We start from the raw sequence: 19,547 nt of genomic DNA, 5'->3' as shown, positions 1-19,547 counted from the left end.
TTGCAGCCAAGCCGGAGCCGAAAGGGGCTTTTCCTTCCACCCACCCTTTGGAATAGACGCAAGAGCTCCCGGGGTCTGGCGTTTGCAAGGGGGAGGGGAAGGGGCTGAGAGGCTCTTGGGGGTGGGAAGGGAGAGTCACGTTAGAGGGGGGACTGGACTAAGGAGGCTTGAAGTTGCTTTGCAAGAACGGGGCGCTCGATTGATTTATGTACTATTTTCCAGCGTATAAGACGACTGGGCGTATAAGACGACCCCCCAACTTTTGAGATGATTTTCATGGGTTAAAAAGTCATCTTATACGCCAGAAAATACGGTAGTGCTTAGTATCCTGGCCAATCCAGCCTGGTATTGTTTAAACTGACTAGCAGTGGCTCTCAACAGATTTGGGGTTTTTTATTTGATTTATTACAATTGCATTTATGATACTTGTAACATCTAAATAATAATCAGATCAAGTATATTATGTAATTACATAATTAGTCATAATACTGTAATCAAAGAGGGTGCAATGGCTCAGTGGTTAAAGACACTAAGTTTGTTAGCTGGAAAGCTGACGGCCCAGGTTCAAGACCCAAGCACAGTTGTGATGGGGTAAGCTCCCGTTACTTGTCCCAACTCCTGCCCACCTAGCAGTTTGAAAGCATGCAAACACAAGTAGATAAATAGCTGCTACTTTGGAGGAAAGCTAACAGGGTTCTCTGTGTCTCAGCGTATAGTCACGCTGGCCACATGACCACAGAGATGTCTTCAGACAATGCTGCTTGGCTAAGAAAGCGAGATAAGCACTGCCCCCTAGAGTTGGACACAACTGGCTGGGGAAACCTTTGCCTTTAATACTATAATCAGAAAAATATTGCATCATGTATTATAAGAACCAATAACTCTTCACATAGCAAGCGACTTCCACCTCTTCACGCCCCAATGTTCTTTGAAAGAACCCGTACTTTTATCAGATCTTATGTCTGCTGGGAGATGTTGCACAGAAGGGCAGTTTCTCAGGAGTCCCCTCCTATCACATCTTACGAAGAAGAGGGACTCTCAGCAAATAAATTACACTTGAATAGGCAGATTCTATTTGGAGCGGGCAGTCTTGAAGACAGCCAGGTATCAAGCCAAGTAGGACTGTAAAGGTCATCCCCAGCACCTTGCATTTTTCCTGGAAATAAGCCAGTTACCAATGCAGCTCCTACAATATTCATGTTACATCTCAAGCTCAGATTGTCCTGGAATGTTACTTTGCAGTATTTTCTCTGCAGCTAGAGTATGGTGAGTGGGCCAGATAAGATAAAAAAATAGTCCCATCTTCTTTTAGCTCTCCCTCTATTTACTTGGTTTGGCTCCACCTAAAAAGGTGGCTTTACATCAACAACACTATAGACATCCTTCATTGTGTATAACAGGGCTTTTCAACCAGTGGTACGGGTACCAGCTCTGGTACATTGGCACCTGGCAGGTGGTATGCGACCATCCTAGAAAAGTGGAGGGGAATGAGCTGAACCGGTGGCAGCACCACACAAGCCTGAGCGAGAGATGGCTGGAGCTGCAGGGCTGTCAGGGCTCAGTGGAAGCACCAGGATCAGCGCCAGACTCCAGCTGGAGCTCAGCTCTGATCCTGGCGCTTCTCCTGAGCCCAGAAGAAGCACCGATCAGCTGGAATTTTGCAGCATCCCCAGGGGCTTGTGATTTACATTCCGATGCTTGGCAACTGATTCATATTTATGATGGTCACAGTGTCCCAGGGTCCTGTGAAGTGACCAAAACCTGCTGCAACCACCCAGCAGATGGAGGGAATAAAAATCAAACACCCCCCACCCCACCCCCGCTGCCAATCCTCAACAGAAATGCTCACAACAATGAAAACCTTGGACAGGCGGAAGAGGCACCGGGCGGCCAGGGAGATGTCTGGCTCGGCTGTGGCTTGGGGGGCACGTTTTCCAGTGCCATTGTAACTTCAAACAGATACTAAGCGAACTGTTGTAAGTCAAGGACTACCTGCACTTCATCACTTTTTTCCTCTCTTTTTTTGGTCAAGTTTTTGACACCTTGCTAGGCGACTGGTGGTACTCAGATGTTGCCATATCCTAAAAGTGGTACAATGGGTGAAAAGGTTGAAAAGCCCTGGTGTATAAGAGTAAACTCCATTCCCTAGTAGCATTGATGATGCAAGAAAACAATCAAGCCTACACCCTTTGCTATTGGATGGCTTTCATTAAACATCTTTTTCTTCCTAAATACCATTTTTTTCTGGGCTGGTAGCCAAATTTGTTTCTTGTGTGCCATGCCAGTGGCCATACTTCCAAAAGGAACAGGGTAGGCAAACCAAGAAAAATAATTTAAGATAGTATTTAATTTAAATTAACCATAGTCAAGGCAGCTACTTTCCAATACTTTACATCCACTACATGGATATCATCATCCTTATTCTAGAATTGCTTTAAAAAGCTTGATTGCAACTTGGCATTTGATAAGTGGAATCCACGTTGGTGCTATGTTATTAAGGTTATCGCAACCTTCTAAGAAATAAAACTTTTTTTTTACAGCTCCTCCACTATCTGTAGCTAGGTAATCCTTTAGGATTAAAGTATTAAAAATCAAGGAGTTAACAGTAAGATCCAACAACCTCAGAAAGGAGAGTACAATTAATTAGAAATCACAGCTTGATAGGAGAGCTTTTTATCAGGGTCACCTTAACTAGTTTTGATGCAGAGGAAACACCGTAACTTTTTTTTTCCTTCACACAAAAGCAGCCAACAGCAGAGCACAACCAGATGTTACCTTCTCTTAAGTTTCTGTAAACCTCCATGACCTTCTTCAAATTAGAAAAGGCAATAGATTTTTTAAAAAAACTGCAGGAGCTATCGTTAGTGAAGCATTGTAAGGATTTCCATTAATTCATAGCCAGCCAACCAGGAATTTTCCCATAGCTATGTACAAAAAAAAAGGCAGGGAAGTCACTAAGTGCTTGGCTAGATCTGAATATGTTCAGAAGTAACCCAAAGCAGCCTGCTAAGATAATATGCTCTACCAAGTTTTGATTCATCACAGAAGCCATTCATGGCAGATGACAGAAAATACTTTCACAATAGCTGGAAAAGACATTAAAGCACGTCTTTCACAAGAGAATGTTCCAGCAATGGTGGACTTTACTTTTAATAACAAAAACAATGCACTGATTACTAAATATCATTTTTGAGTCTTCCTTGCTGCATTACAGAGCTTGTTCCACCATTTAATAACAATAACTGTTTTATATAAACCAAACCTGCAATTCATGATTATGTTGTAATTTTTTTAAAAAAAAATTAATCAAAGCGTGAAAACTCAAGACAGAACTGAAATGCAGAGTACTGTTAATAGGGGGAGGGATAAATATGAAACATTAAAAAACATAGCTTTTGCCAGTTACACAAATGTATACTAGTATAAAATTCCTGTAATAACAAGCAGTGTAGCTACAAAAGATATCTCAAGGAAACTATACAGGAAATGTCTATTTCCCATATCACTGGAAGAAAATCCAGATAAATCATTTAGGATTTTGAACATTCCATTGTATCTCCCTTCCACTGTTTCTACTCTTAAGTAGTAAAATAGAACAAAAAAGGGTCAAGACTAATAACAAGAGCCCATGTGATCTAGTAGTCTAGTGGTTAAGGCACCAAGCTAGAAAGCAGTGGACTATCAGTTCTAATCCTGTCTCAGGCATGAAAACCAGCTGGGTAACTATGGGCCAGTCACTGTCTGTCAGCCCAACCCACCTCACAAGTTTGTTGTTGTGAGGAAAATAGGAGGAAAGAGTATTAGATATGTTTGCCACCTTGAGTTATTTATAAAAATAATAAAGGCAGGATAAAAATATTTATTTATTTATTTATTTATTTATTTATTTATTTATTTATTTATTTATTTATTTTATTTATTTGATTTGTATACCGCCTTTCTCCCCAAGGACTCAGGGCGGTGAACAGTGACACAAATATCAAAAATGTACAAATACAGAAATTGAAAATAAGTTAAACCCTAATGCCCAAATGCAGAAGATAAATTACATTAAAACAAATAATTAAAACAGAACCCGTCAGACCAGACCGGATTGTTCAAACAGATAGGTTTTTAGGTCGCATCGGAAGGAGCAAAGGTCGGGAGCCATCCGGAGCTCAACCGGTAAACGGTTCCATAGCTCCGGCGTGCCCACAGAGAACACCCTCCCCCTGGGAGCCACCAGACGGCATTCTCCGAACGGCGGCACCCTTAGGAGACCTTCTCTGTGGGAACGCACTGGGCGGAGGGAGCTTGACGCTGGCAAGGGTTACTTGAATTCAGGCAGGCAATCATTTTATGCAATATGTTTCACTGATCTATGGTAATAGATTGTTGAATGCATGCATGCTTGCTGTGCAAATGGCTCCACGTTTGAACTGTATCCTGGGTAAAACTTCGCAGATATCTGTTCCACAGTTGATCTCACAGAGAAAGGACAGGAAGCCAGAAGATGTTTTGCCAGCCACAATAATTCATTTATTGTTATCAGTAATGTATATCTCATACAAAACCATCTCTAACTTGGTTTACACTTCTTGTTAAGCCATAATAGTGATAACCTTTCGTATGTGATCACTCATTGCAATTTACAAAGTATGGTTTCTGGCTTGGTCCATTATGTGAACCTAGTCAGTGTTGATATGCAGTACTCAATGGTTAAGCAAAAAATTGCTTCTTGATATAGAAATGCAGGTAGTCCTCAACTTATGATCATTTATATTGCTGAGTGAGACTTTATTAAATGAGTTTTGTCCCATTTTACAATTTTTCTTGCCACATTTGTTACGTGAATCACTGCAGTTCTTAAATTAGTAACACGGTTGTTAAGTGAATCTGGCTTCCCCATTGACTTTGCTTGTTATAAGGTCGCAAAAGGGGATCACATGGCCCTGGGACACTGGAATTGTCATAAATGCCAGTCAGTTGTCAAGCAACTAAATGTAAATCACGTGACCATGGGGATGCTCCAATGATCATAAGTGTGAAAAATGGTCATGTTACTTTTTTCAGCACCGTTATAACTTTGAAAGTTCACTAAATGAACTGTTGTAAGTTGAGGATTACCTATAATCAGAGCAAAAGGAAAGGAAAGAAATTTAATGGAAAAGGTGAAACATTCAGGAGAAAAGAATCCTTTTTGTTCAGTCTACACCAGTGTTTCTCAAACTTGACTATTTTAACACGTGTAGATTTCAACTCATGCTGGCCAGGTTTATTCTGGGAGTTGAAGTCCAGGCATCTTAAAGAAGTCAAGTTTGAAAAAAAAACTGGGCAACACATTTAGCTAAGCAAGAGCATTAAAAAAAAAAAGGTCAGAGCTATGGACAGGAAGGCAATCACCCACTGATACGCCTGTCAGCTTGTGAATAGTCTGTTTGGATTCTGGAGGGAATAAATAGCCACCAGGGATATTAACCATAAATAGTCTGTCCATTAATTTGCCAACATTTTTAAAACTGTTTTAAAAGATGCATCACCAATTTCATCCCGTGGTGTAAAAAAGTGCTTCCTTTTGATGGTTGTTATTCTCCCTAATTACTTGTAATGGATAATATTTGGTTCAAACATTGTTCAAGAAGGTGAAAAAAGTCTGTCCTTATTTTGTCTCTGTGTGTGTGTGTCTGTGTGTACTGAACATATAAACACACATATACATACACCACACATACACATACAGTATGGTCTCCTAACCGGTTTTCCCTCTTCCAACACTGAACCACTTCAGTTTGATTAACTATGATTTATTTAACTATAACTGGCTAGGTCCACACAACATATTGACACACAAAAAAAAAACCCAAGCAACATGATAAGATAGCACGATGGGTGACTCCCAACTCATGAGCTGCTCTGTCTGGAGGCTTTTCTAGATGCAAGATGATACATTTGGATGGCAATAAGTTGAAGAAAACTACTTGCAATGTATGTTGAAGATGCTAGTTGTATGTGAGAAATAGATCAGTTGCTGAAATTCTTGCAACCTTATATTTTCTTTAAAAAAAACTTTCTTAAATTTTTGTTTTATACAGATGCAAAATATCTTCCAATTAGGGACAAGAAGGTTGAATGAAGGTTAATCATTTTGTCTAGCTATCAGGATACTGAAGTCCTAGAGCAGCACTGGAAAACAGATCTAGGCTTAGGCTATTATATACATACTGTACACTAACTATGCCAGGGGTGTCAAACTCACAACGTCATGTGACATGTCGTGAGGTATTGTGACTTTTTTTCCATTGCCAGCAATGGGGTGGCCTGCAGGCCGGCAGTTTGATCAGACCACTATAAAAATGCTTAATGATTTTGGGGGGAAAACCCATCATCTAAGGAAGTAGCACCTTCCTTTCAGTTTTGGAGGACAGCAAACTCTTTGACCAAAAAATAACTTCTACATTGTCAACTCAGAGGATAAATCTTTACTTCACAATATCAGCTGAAATAACTGCTGAGTTCATAAATGTATATTCGTTCCCAGATATTCATTGCACATATATTCTGGAGCAACAGTGTCTATAACATGCTGAAGTAACAATGATTCATGCACATGGTCATAATACAAATACTGCATCTGTCAGAACATCATTACAGAGATATCATCACTGCATCTTCCCGACACCCACATTATCCTTATTAAAATAAATTTTACGAAAAACTGTGTTTTTTCCCCTAACCTGGATCTTTCTCACCCTGACTTTGAAGCTCTGAAGTTACAGAGATTCTACTAAATTCTTTTAAAATGAGAATATGACTTCACAGGTTCTAGTCCAACTTTTTTCACTCGTAGGTCTATTGATACTACAACTTCCACATTACTCAACCAACTTGCTATTGGCCTTATAGAACCAATACAAAGAAATGGTGCTAGGCTGGGGGAGAGTATTACTGAGAGCATCCTCCCATCCAACTATTTTACAGAAAAGAAACAAGAAACGTGAGCCTTGATGCTAGGCAAATACTTTCATTCTTCCCCTCCTATCACATGGCAATCTGGCACACTGTACATATGATATAACAAGTCTTTGATTAACTTATTTGCATGACTACAAATGTCTAGCTTTGTCCCAGAGGATTAACCAATTAAAAAAAGATGGCTCTAGCATATGCTAACAAGAAAAAGGAACCACAGGAGTGTTCTTCAGGCATTTATGCCCCTTCATAGATCAGAAGGATTATACAGATGAGTCTTCTAGTACCAGTCACTCTGTCACCTCATTGTCTCCACCACCCTCTCTTCACTCACAATTTTTGGCCCAGTTTTAAACCTTAATCTTCCAGGGTCCTCTAATCACATACATAATTGTCCACAAGCACAAACAACTTCCTGCTGCAGCTGTATCTCTACAGCAATGAAGCCCATTATCGCAACACACAAGACAGAGGGTATAGGACCATTCAAAAGGCAAAAAAAGGATAACCTGTGAGAAGGGGGATCAAAGACATTCAAGTAGGTTTAATGAGCATAGGGAAAAATCATCTCCACATCCCCATGTGAATATTGCTTCTCTTATTTCACAAAATTAGAGACAAAGCAGAAGGTATATTAACAATTTAGAAAGATCATTTTGCTGCTATTTTGATAGGCAGTTAAGAGAATTCATTAAACTTACCGGTTTATATGTTTCTTGTTTAATCTCGATTTAAAGCATAGTATTTGTCATTATAAACTATATTTTATTTTTCACCAAATTCAGCAAACCTAGAAAATTGTGGTTTATTTAATGATTTAACATGAACTGTGAATCCAGTCAGACTTCTTTCCCAGTACAGAGCTGGTACTATTCCAGATAATCACAAGGTGTTGTCTAATTTAAAAGTATACCTTGATCCTAGCTATTTTCTAATTTACAGACATATATTTCATATTGATGTACTCCAAATTAAATATTTTTTTCTATATGACAGCAAAAAATCTGCTTCTAAGCATGCAATGTTGCGTTCAATGCAACATTAACCAATAATACAATTATCAACATGAAATAAATTCTCATTATTTCACACAAAACCATTTTATAAATTAAACAAGTAGCTCTGGCCCATGTTTTGGAAGAGGTCTGATTTCTTCCTAACATTGTGAGGGCTTGGATGGAACTATGATAAAGACTTATCTTCCAACAATTGCTTTTAAACCAGATTTATCAGGTTTTGTACAGAATAATATATTTTATTACCCTAGCTCAGGGGTAGGCAACCTTGGCTCTTTTATGACTCATGGACTTCAACTCCCAGATTTCCTGAGCCAGAATAGCTGGCTCAGGAATTCTGGGAGTTGAAGTCCATGAGTCATAAAAGAGCCAAGGTTGCCTACCCCTGCCCTAGCTAAAATATTATGTTTTGGGTAAAATGCCAGTTTAGGGGTTAGGGTTAGTTTGTATGTCAAAGGAAAAAAATAAAATTATTTTCAGTTTCAAGTGTGGAATAACTATTTTAGCCTTATTGTTCACCAGTAGAGTTTGCTCTTTTGTCATTTATTTATATCTTTAATATAATACTGAAAGGATGTGGCCACTGGCAAATCCCATCTTTTAAAAATAATTAAATGGGCAAATTCAATAAAAAACATGCACAATTATTTTAGACTGAATTGATGGACAACACACATGTCCTTTATTGAACAAACTTTTAAAACAAGACTCCCAACGTTTACTTGATCAATCTCCATTACACAATCTATAGCATTACCTTGAGCAGGTTTACTCATAAGTAGTATGCAGTGGTCTGGCTATAGTCTCTCTCTAAGGGTAGTATATGCACACTTAGTAGAGCATGAAGTCGTCTGTACCTGCTTTAATTCAAGACACATTTCTTGCTCTCTCTCTCTCTCTCTCTCTCTCTCTCTCTCTCTCTCTCTCTCTCTCTCTCTCTCTCTCTCTCTCTCTCTCTCTATTTCCAGTTAAGATGTATCAGTAAGTTACCTAAATACTTTGATCCAAAGTCAGTAGGATGCTTTCATGTTTCCACCTTGTTTTTAACAGAAAAGAGGGGAACCCACTCTTTTATCACATACTATAAATAAGGAACTTGAGGATTATAAATAAGCTATACTAAGCATTGCTGTCTGAATGGGATGTAATTACTTTAGTCCTTGTGCTTTTTCAATCAGCCAGCGTCCCTGCAGTGTTTAGAGTGGTAAAAGGGAAGTGGCCTGTGGTTAAACAGAGGAAATACCGAGGAATTTTAATACAGCAAATAGTCTTTTTACTTCCTACAGGATAGCACTTCAAAGGCAGCCTAGCCCCAGAGCAGACAATGTGTTACAGGGGCCATCAGTCATTTAATAGTATGGCAAGTCTATTCAAAATGTACAAACAGACCAAGACAATTGCTATGCAAACAAGGCAATTGGTTTTATTCTAAAATCAGTGCTTATGAATGTGGCCCAGACTGTAATGAGGTTTTCTCTCCCAACACAAAACATTATAGTTTTTTCTTAAACAACTAAAATGAATGAATTTCTAAAGTAAAGAGCAGAGAAAATTTGATGATAACTAAAAGTAATCTTTAGGCCAGTGCAAATTAGTTTTGTTGTGATGGAATGAATTCTATTTTTTCAGCCAAATTTAAATTCCTGTGGCTTTTTTGTCAATAGAGCAATTAATTTCACTTTTCTTAGAAAATGCACCAAATCTTTGGGAAGAATTAGAGCTTCTAAGGTTCTCATGTACATATACCAAGATTGTAAAATGTGCAAATCAATTATTAACTTTGGCAAGTTGTTCCTGTAAAAGTTTAGTTCCTTTCATATAGCTATATATTTATTTTTACAGAGAATTTCCCTTCCAGGTATGAACACAACTATTCCATGCCAGTGGGTCACTTCCTTTGTTTTTTTACAACTTATCTTACAATTTATCTCTCCAATTTAGACTCCAGGTGGCGTATAACAGAGCTTAACAGTCAATAAATACCTAAAAACCATTATTATAATTATTAAAAACACTAAAACCATAAAAGACTATAAAAAACAAAGCAAGAACAAAGAAACAGCATTAGAATGGATGTTAATAATACCCCAGCCACTTCATAGTTCACCAGTCTCCTAGACCCCCCACCCCCACCCCTCTTCATGACCTGATCCCCCGGAAATCTTTGTGGCACTTTTAACAAACAAGCAAAAAAAGTAATGAAAGTCACTGCTGCCAGTCATCTGGAATTTTTAATAAGGCTGAAAACTGAGAGGAGCAGGTTCAGAGGAAAGGGGTCTTTGTTTTTTGTTTCACACACACACACACACCAAGGAAAATCACACTTAGGGAACTCAAGGAAGGAAACTGCAACTTCTGGGAGAGACAAAAGGTGAAGCCCCTAAAACTTATTTTTTAATCACCTTACCAACACTCCCAGTTACCGTCTTTCCCGGTAACGATCAGGCCTGTAACCAAACCGGCCTGCAGTGATTAAAATGACAAAGGCCAAGCGATCGCCTTTTATCCTCTTCTCCCGGGGCAGGTCTAGTTAAGGCGGGAGAAGAATTAGGCAGACAGGCGGATAAAAGACCTGTGCAGCTACTTCACGCTTGCTGCTCCGTCCCTCTCCGCTGCCCCGACCCTCCTTCCTCCCCAGTCTCCTTTGATGCGAAAATGCAGTCAAGCTCCGTCGCCAACCTTCCCCAAAGCTTACAAGTGCCAGCTGGCCCTCTTGTTTGCTAGATAGGGAAGGAAGGAAGGAAGGAAGGAAGGAAGGAAGGAAGGAAGGAAGGAAGGAAGGAAGGAAGGAAGGAAGGAAGGAAGGAAGGAAGGAAGGAAGGAAGGAAGGAAGGGTCAGCCTTGCTTGCATAGCAAAACGGGCACATTCCTGCCATCACCCGGCTGTCGGTGTCCCGAAGCGCTTGAACTCCAAAGACATCTGGCACCTGGCAAACTTGGTGCCTTTTCCTATTCCTAAACCGAACCTGGACTCAAACACACCGGGATCAAATCTAACCCGGGGCAAACCCAACCCGCCGGTCTGTTTTACCATCCAGCCGCAAGCATCGCCCGCGGATCCTTTCCTGCCGCCGCTGCTGCTGGTCCCTCCTGCGGACACGGCCAGACGCGGGCCATCGAGGCAGGCCGTGAGAGAGAAGAAGAAAGAGCAGAACTTGAGCCAAAGGGCCATCGCCTGCCGGGTACCGTCCGAAGAGCAAGTCGGAACGCCAGAAGTTAACTTCAGATCGGGGAAAACCGGGAGGGAAGGGAGAAAGCAGCGGCACGCATGCGCGACGGGGAATCCACCAAGACGTTCGTCCAGGGAACTCTTGCTTTCCGCTAGTCTAGCCCACCCACTCACCCACCCACCCACACCTTGCCGAGGCGGGGAAGTAGGGAGAGGCTGGACCACCATTGCCATTTGTCTAGGGAGAGGGAGAGGTCAGTCAGTTGGTTCTCCCCTTCGAGGATGTTATTTTTTTAATTCAAAACAGCTGAAACGCTGTAAATCTACGCAGAACGTCTTCAGGGGAAGACCTAGGGGGAGGGGGGGAATGCTCAACCACCATCTGTCTCTCAAAAAGGAAGCTAAAGGAAGGGGAGGTGGGGGATGTGTTCTCTTCAAACGTGCAAACGTTTATACCAGTCTGGGGCAAGAAGTGACAAAGTAAGAAAAGTTAACCTCTCTTGGGTGGAGGGGGAAAGAGACTGCATTTGAAAAATCCGGAGGCTTTCTCCTAAAGTTGATTTCATGCCAGCATAGGATTTGCTTCTAAGTTTCAGTGTTTCCTGGTGCTAATATATAAACATTGTAAACCAGACTGCAGCACAGTCTTTTTAAACGTCAGCATGAGTTTACAAAGCCTGTTTCTCCCTTCCTCAATTTGATCTTTCCTGATATCTTCCCATTGCTGGCCTCCCAGTGATGGGAGTCATAGAGAAACATAAGATGTAGGAGGGATCCTTGTTGTACATACAAGTCAAAAGGAGACTAGATTCAGCAGTTGTAAATAGTCCATTGTAAATATAAAGTGTGCTTTATAAATCCTATTATCCAAAGTTATTTTGCCTAGCTGGAATAGTATCAAATTTATCTAGGCTGTGATGGAGGGTGGAGAGGGAATTATAATCCATGATCCAGTTTTGTTATTATCCATTTACATTAGTCTGTTTTTGGTAGAGACTTCATTTACATCTTTCCAGCCCACTCCTCCCAAAATATGTGCAGGAATAGAAAATCTATTTCACCATAAAGCATCCTCACAAATAAGGCATTTTAAAATATTAAAAATGGGATTATCTTCCTTATCATCTGATGTTTTGTGCAAGGCATTTGTGGCATGTGAATGGCTTGCAAGGAAATAATCAAATCCTTGTCTCTGGTCTTTTCACAGACAACTGAATTATATTCATATTAAACACTTTTAAAAAGTCAACAGTCTTGTGTACCATCTCTTGCAGAGATATTAAGATATATGATGGATTATGTATCAAAAGAATTACAATAGCCCCATGATAGAGATTTATGCCTAAATCTGCAAATATGGGATGATAGTCTTGGGTTATATATCCCATTCAGGTTAAATTTTTGTATTTAAAAAGGAGGACAAGGAAAAAAAAGTAGGTCCAAATATATTCAGCTATTCCTAATTGGTCGAGCAAGGACCAATGAAACATTTTCTGTAAGATCAGCTAAAATGTTACCCGGTACTTGTTAACTTCCATTGCACAACCACACATCCCATTCCAATGTTGAACCAGAGGAGTTGTGCATAGGATTGATGCCTCAGACATACCCTCTTAGCTGTTAGAATTTGGTAAAAAAACGCTCCAGCCTTGCTGGCCCTGGCCAGATGGACAGGAAGGCACAAATTGAGAAACAATTAGCAGGTGAGAACTTTTGGTATAACTTCCAATAAAACCTAGTGAAAGTCTGGTAGCACCTTTCCTGACTAACATTTGGTGAAATTTACTGCAGCTTACAAAAGCATTTGCTTTTTAAAACATTGGTTGCAATTTAAAAATTAAATTTAAAAACCAATTTAAAATTGGCTAATCAGAAAAGTGCTACCAAGTTCCCTCTGATTTTTTTCCATCATAGACCAACATAACTCTCCTATAATAGCACCTAAAAATACAGTGGAACTCAAATCTTGGCTCTAGAGAAGCTTTTCATCCAAGCATGATAAAATTGTTTTTTTAAAAAAAAAATCAATACAGAAAATAGTCTAATATTTTATTGAAGTTCCATATCTCATCCTTTGGCAATGTGTTCATAGCTGTGCCTTATGAACACATCTGACAATACTGATGTATTTATATATCTGTGTTTTATTTCCCAGTGGAGAATCAAACAGCAAAATAAATCGTGGCGTAAAATGCTGCAATTTTGTGACAACTGGAGTTTCTGATCAGTTCTATCTTTCCTCACAATAGCCTTTTGCTGCTGAATAAAAATGAGTACCCTTGACTTGGAGCCCATTCAAAAGTCATGGCTATCAGTCTAATGAGCTCTACAGATGGTTTTAGTTGCCTTTACCTTCTTGCTTCCAGCTAAAAACTTCCTTTGCTTCTGCAACAGCTGCTTCCAGATGGAAGAAGACATGCAGAGCACAATGACTCCCCTATGGAAAAGTGCAGTCTTGAAAATAACAGCAGTAGAACAGATAATTTGGCAACGCGAGCTGCTGTTTTCCATCAGTTTTTCTATTATTTAGCAAAGTAAAAGCCATTTTTTTAAAAAAATGCAGCAATATATTACTCTATATGCGTGTGTTTTATCTATGTGGTTTATATGTGTCTCTCTGTGTGTGTGTGTGTGTGTGCCAAAACTTCTGTGTCTAGTGCTGGCGAAGAATGTCATGAATTCCACCATGCTGGGACCAGTGCCTGGAGGGTCTGGACTATAAAAGTGATTTTGAAGTAACCTACAGCCTTAAATCTCACTTACAGAAGATAAACTTTCACGATTCCAGAGGGATTTTTTTATGAAAATGTTTTTAGAATTTGGACTGACTATTATCCTAAGCTACTTATTTCGTTGTAATTCTTGTTGAAATCAATTGAGCTTGCTTTTGAGTAAGAAAGCAGGGGGCTGAGAGTTGGATCAGAAAATAACCACATTTCACCAAATGTGCATGCTGCTCATTCCTACCTGCATGCCTGCTCCCAGAATTTGAAAATAATCCTTTTTTTTAATATTTAGGACTATTTCTCTTCAAATTACATCTTCTTTAATAAGAGAAAAGGGAATTTTCTCTCTGGTTAAATGACAAAAAAATATTTTATTTTTACATCCTCTTCCATCACATCTTTTATAGTCTCTGTATAGAGGTAAACACTCTTAAAAATAACTGGAACCATTGTTCAAAAATATCCTTCAGTGTGTCCAATGTTAAAATATTTTGCTCCATTCTGTATTATTAAGTCAAATTTAATTGTTATTCTCCTTTAATTGTAATATTTAGTTCCTTCTAGTTCCCTCTAGTGTCCAATCAACAAAATTCAACAACAAAATGAGCTTTCTTTTTCACAACATAGTCACATGGGAGAGGCATAATGTTGATGCTGGTGATGCTAAACAACCAGGGAAAGAAATCACTGACTTTGCTAATTCACTACAAACTACTCACAGGTCTTCACAACACACTAAATGAGAGATTTACCAGAAAATCCAGATTGTCCTTATACCTACTCCAGCTTTACACTGTTTATTGATAGAGATAAGACTGTTCAGATTTTACTAGGGTAGGATGGCATAAATGTCTCCTTATATGGTGTAACAGCAAAGTCTGAGCCATTTCTTTAAAGGTATGGGAGGGTTTCAGTTCTCTTTGTTTTCTTCTTATCTTTTTCCCCATTCTGGCTAACTTTTCTGCTTTGATGCAGTTTGTTCGTTATTTACTATTGTCACTATCTATTGTAGGGAGAGGGAAATGTTTTCTTACCTCCAAACCCAGACTTGTGAGAGAGGTTGGGTGATTGACATTCTAAGTACTTACTTACCAGATGATGATGATGATGATGATGATGATGATGATGATCAAGATGATGAAACCTAGGTGGTTGCAATGAAGTTGGTGAAATGAAAACATTGGGGCAAACTAGTGGGGGTTTGGTATGAGAAACAATTTGCCATAAGAAACAAGGACATAACTTCGGTGCTAGAGATGTGGTGGCCCAAAGTTTTTAATCAGCTGGAGCCACCAAGGAAAGAAAATGTAACCATAAACCAGGCAGAGATAACATGATTGGGTCAGGGGATGAGATGCAGGGTTCTTAATAAACCAAATGGAGCCTATAAGGAACTCAGAATTGGGATCATCTGACTGGAAGAGGAGGTTATCCTGAAGAAGTGAAAAGAAAAACAGAGTCTGGAAAATTTTTTATAAGAGAGTGAAGTCATGGGGTGCAGGTGGAATCACACTTTCACAGAGTTATGGACTTTGACAGATCCAAAGGGGGGAGGGGAGAGAGAGAGAGAGAGAATGAGCATGAAAAAGAAAGGGAAATGGTTAACCAAGTGAAGCAACTTGTAGAATTGAAAAAGAATCAGACATGGTGAGACCAAAAGGTTCCTTGAGAAGAAAGGAGAAATGACACAATGCTTTCTTCCTGCTGTGTTCCCTGCTGGTATGCCTGTCTACAACTTGGAGTTCAGACAGGAAGATGGGGAGGGTGGGTCATGTTCTATTCGTGAAGAGATTCAACCCAAGGAGAGAGGATTTAGGCCACATGCATGAAGCATGCACACAGTGTAGGACAGCTACAGTAAGAAGGTAGATTATGACTGGAAGAATTGATGAACAGCCCACCCTGATTGGGATTAAGGACAGAAGGATGGAAGTGCAAGAGGAATCCTGAAGAACCGAGAAAAAGAATAGGTAACTACTCCAGGAGACCCCTGTAAGACAACTAAAGCTGCTAAATTGTATAAATAAGATGGAGTTTAACTGGTTCTGGATTTCAAAGATAATAGCCTATCTTGCTATTAGAAAGGACAAGGAGATTGCATTCACCATGACTGTCAGAACTGTAGTGTAATAGAGTTGTTCCCACTAAGTAAAACAGTTCCCATGGTAAAAGGTTATTTGTGTAACTCTGTAAAACTGATTGTAGAACTGTATGGTTGCTATTTAATGCAAACATAGGATTGTTTTCAATCTTTGTCTATGAAGCAAGCAAGAATGTGAAGGTATTCTGGTTGATTTGTAACTGAAAATGTATTGGATCTAAGGAGGGGAACTCACCTTCATTCCCCTTTGAGTGGAATGATTGACAGCAAGCTTGATGAGAATAAATTCTATGAGAACTGGAAGAGATTTTGCTTAGGAAATCTCTGGGGAATTTCAGTTCTCAATGCAGGATTGATTTCAATAGAAGCTGCCAATTTACAAGAATAATAATGAAGGAAAACTGGATTCTGAAAGGTAATCTCTGGGTCCTATAGCTTTGAGGCATGCAATTAGATAAAAATAGTCCCCTTTTGTGCAGGAATAAAGGCACATGATATAATTTAAAACTCAATTTTATTAGAAATGAGAAAAAGGTCAAGCAGCTTCTTGAATTTAGCAATCAAAGATCCCAAACAAATAAGATAACAAGCACTGATAAAATCACACACAGCATCTTATGAATCAGTCTTCCATAAAATACAATGGGGACATGAAGCATAGATCCATTCTGGGTAGAACCAAGGCTTAAAGAATTTAAGAGGGAGCCAAAATGAAACAACTGTGTTTGGAAAAATACAATAAAGTTTAGGTATTATAGTTATAAGAATAATCACAAGAAATGTATTCATTTATTTCCATTTATATGGCCACCTATCTCAAATTAATGACCCTGGATAGTCAACAACATTAAAAAATAACAACAACAAAAAACAACACACATAGCTGAGGGTAAAAACAGAGCTGGAGTAAAAACAAATTTATCAATCACAAATCAACACAACCAAGCTCAGGTACAAGCTATAGGTACAGACTCAGCCTTACTTCCTGATATCTACCCACCCACCCAGAAAAATAAAGTATAAAATTCTGGTTGTATAGTCTAACTTATTGATTCCTGAGAAACAACACTTACCGAATTAACCCTGTCAATAAATTAGAGACTTACATACAATTTAACCCAATTTCTTTGTTTTTCCGAAGACTTCTAAGTCCTGATCTGGAACTTCTCCTTTCATTCTATCCTCCAGGAATAAAAGTTTAGTTCTTTGTAGCACTGATCTAGACCTGAGGAATTTCATTTTTCCCTGGAGATTTTCGGGTCCCAGTCCAAAGACTTCTCACTCACATCCATCTTCTGCTCTCTTTTTCCCCAGCTATATATATTCCAGTCATTTCTCTGTTCTTTCTCCTCAATTTCTTTATTCCCTCCCAATGAAAAAAGGGGGGCAGGAGATATATTTTCTAGCACTCTCCCTCTTACATCCCAAGGCAGCTTTTTAAACAAAAAGAAACTGGGGAAAAAATTGGTTTTAATCAGGCAAAGCTCCACCTGTCCTCCCTCTGTATCCTGGGATTCTATAGGGATTAAAGGTTTGTTCTCTCTGGCCAGAAGGAAGGAGCTGATTGTCATTTCCCCAGCCAACATGTTATTTAGGTTGACTTCCTGTCTGAGGAGAATTTGTGATTTGGGTGTCTGGAAAGTGGGAGGGATGGAAGACTCCTTTGTCTTGCTATCTGTGGCCCATTTTGGAATCAATTGGGCTTGCCCATTCAGTATTGGGATGTCTTTTAGTGCTCACTAATTGTATCAATTTATAATTGTATAAAATTACATTAGGACCAGATTTACATATTGTGATTATGTTACCTCTTCTGTGCTATTCAATAACCACATAAGCCATAATTTGGCAGTTTTTCATCAAACCATACGAATATTTTTTACTTTCTTATCCTAAACTTATTCAATTCTAAATATATTGTTTTCACCTTGTCATTAGAGGGGTGGAGGAGATGAGGCTTCAAATGGGTTAGGGAGAGAGAACCAAAACCTCTCCAGTTCTGGAGATGTTTGTGGAAACACCAATGTATGAACACTTTTCAAGGACATTCTGACCATGGGGACAAAGATAACAGAAGGTGCTCAAAACAACAAGAAGGTGTTTACATGAACTACATGGACATCTGGGAGGATTGGCTGGGAATGTCATTGTTATATGCTTTGTTTAGATGTCTTGGGATTTTAGAGTTAAGTTTCCTTTGCCTGTATCAGGGGTCTTCAAACTTGGCCCTTTTATGACTTGTGGACTTCAACTCCCAGCCAGCGTGCCTGGATGAGGAATTCTAGGAGTTGAAGTCCACAAGTCATAAAGGGCCAAGTTTGAAGACCTCTGGCCCACATCATGTCATGTATTCAATAAACCAGTAAGATTTTAAGAAATGAAAGAAATCATGGACTTTATTTGGATACTTAAGCTGGAGGTTGACATTTCATTTCAATAAGTTCTTCGAAATGTGATCTTGCATCATTGATGGAGAATTAAGATGCTTCCCACATTGTACCTCAGAATCCATCTCCTTTGTCAACCTGCTAAGATACACAGGTTTTATGTTATTTGAAAGTGTATAAACTGCAACACAACCCAGTGAGGCTCCTAAAATAAAACAAGTGTGTGAAAAAACTTCTAAAACGGTGCACAATCATATCATGAGAAGCCCAGTTGCATTTGAGTAGCTTAGAGTCAATCACTTGTGTGTGTCTGATTTGACAAGGCCTCTGCTGAGAAATGCAAGAAAAGCAGAGTCTTGGATTCTTGGCACCTGGGACCAGACAAGGAGATAGAAATGCACCAAGGGTGCCCTCCACAGAAATACATTGGCAGTTTGGGGGTTTTCATTGGTTTCATTGAAGATTCAGGTGCATCTGTAGCAGGAACCACTTCCTAATAGCTTAGAGGGAAAAATGTGAGATGTTGGGGGCTTGGAGAGAAAGCTGCCAACATGTTTCTCCTGCTGATGATGGTATTGCCTGGTCCAGGGCAACTTGCTACTGTCCTATCCAATTCTAACTGCTGGACAACTCTTTGTGTTTGTGTTATACCAGGTAGGACAAAAAGAAAGTGTGAGAAGACTTTGCATTTCAAAATGGTAAACCTTCTAACTACCAAGATTATATTATGCCATATTCCATAATATTAAGCCATGATTTAAGGCTTTGTGTAAACCTTTTGCCACATGGGGGAAGAAATAATAATAATAACAACAACAACAACAAAAATAAAAATTGGAAGAGACCTTGGAGGCCTTCTAGTCCAACCCCCTTCTCAGGCAGGAAACCCTATACCCACCCAATTTTAATAGAAGAAGAAATGTGGGTGCTGGTTATTATGTTTGACTTAGATTGAAAAATGTAGATTCACACCCCCACTTCATATAAGCAATAGCTAAATAGAGGTCCTCTTCATATTGCAGATGGAACTGTGAGAAGAACATTTCTGGCTAAGCCTTTTGCTTGATGTTCTATTTCCACGTACAATGGATTTCTAAAATGTATCGTTACTATGCTTATATGACTAATGTATATAAGTTCTATGAATATTTCCTAATCAAATACACCATTAAAATACAGTACGAAAAGAATAAAAATGAC

The 19,547-nt window shown here is 39.2% G+C and overlaps 1 protein-coding gene across 1 annotated transcript in view; it reads right to left on the bottom strand.

The window, feature by feature from the left end:
* Nucleotides 1-11,405, bottom strand: part of IL17RD (interleukin 17 receptor D) — a 53,734-nt gene extending 42,329 nt beyond the window's left edge. The window contains exon 1 of the mRNA XM_083356873.1: nt 10,996-11,405. Within this exon, the coding sequence (XP_083212999.1) occupies nt 10,996-11,367 (372 nt within the window). The 5' untranslated portion in view covers nt 11,368-11,405. The remainder of the gene's footprint in view (nt 1-10,995) is intronic.
* Nucleotides 11,406-19,547: the final 8,142 nt, after the last annotated feature.

This window comes from Vipera ursinii (assembly GCF_947247035.1).
Source record: "Vipera ursinii genome assembly, chromosome: 2".
Lineage (NCBI taxonomy): Eukaryota > Metazoa > Chordata > Lepidosauria > Squamata > Viperidae > Vipera > Vipera ursinii.
Note: the sequence above shows the minus strand (reverse complement) of the source record. Positions and strands in the feature narration are given on the sequence as shown.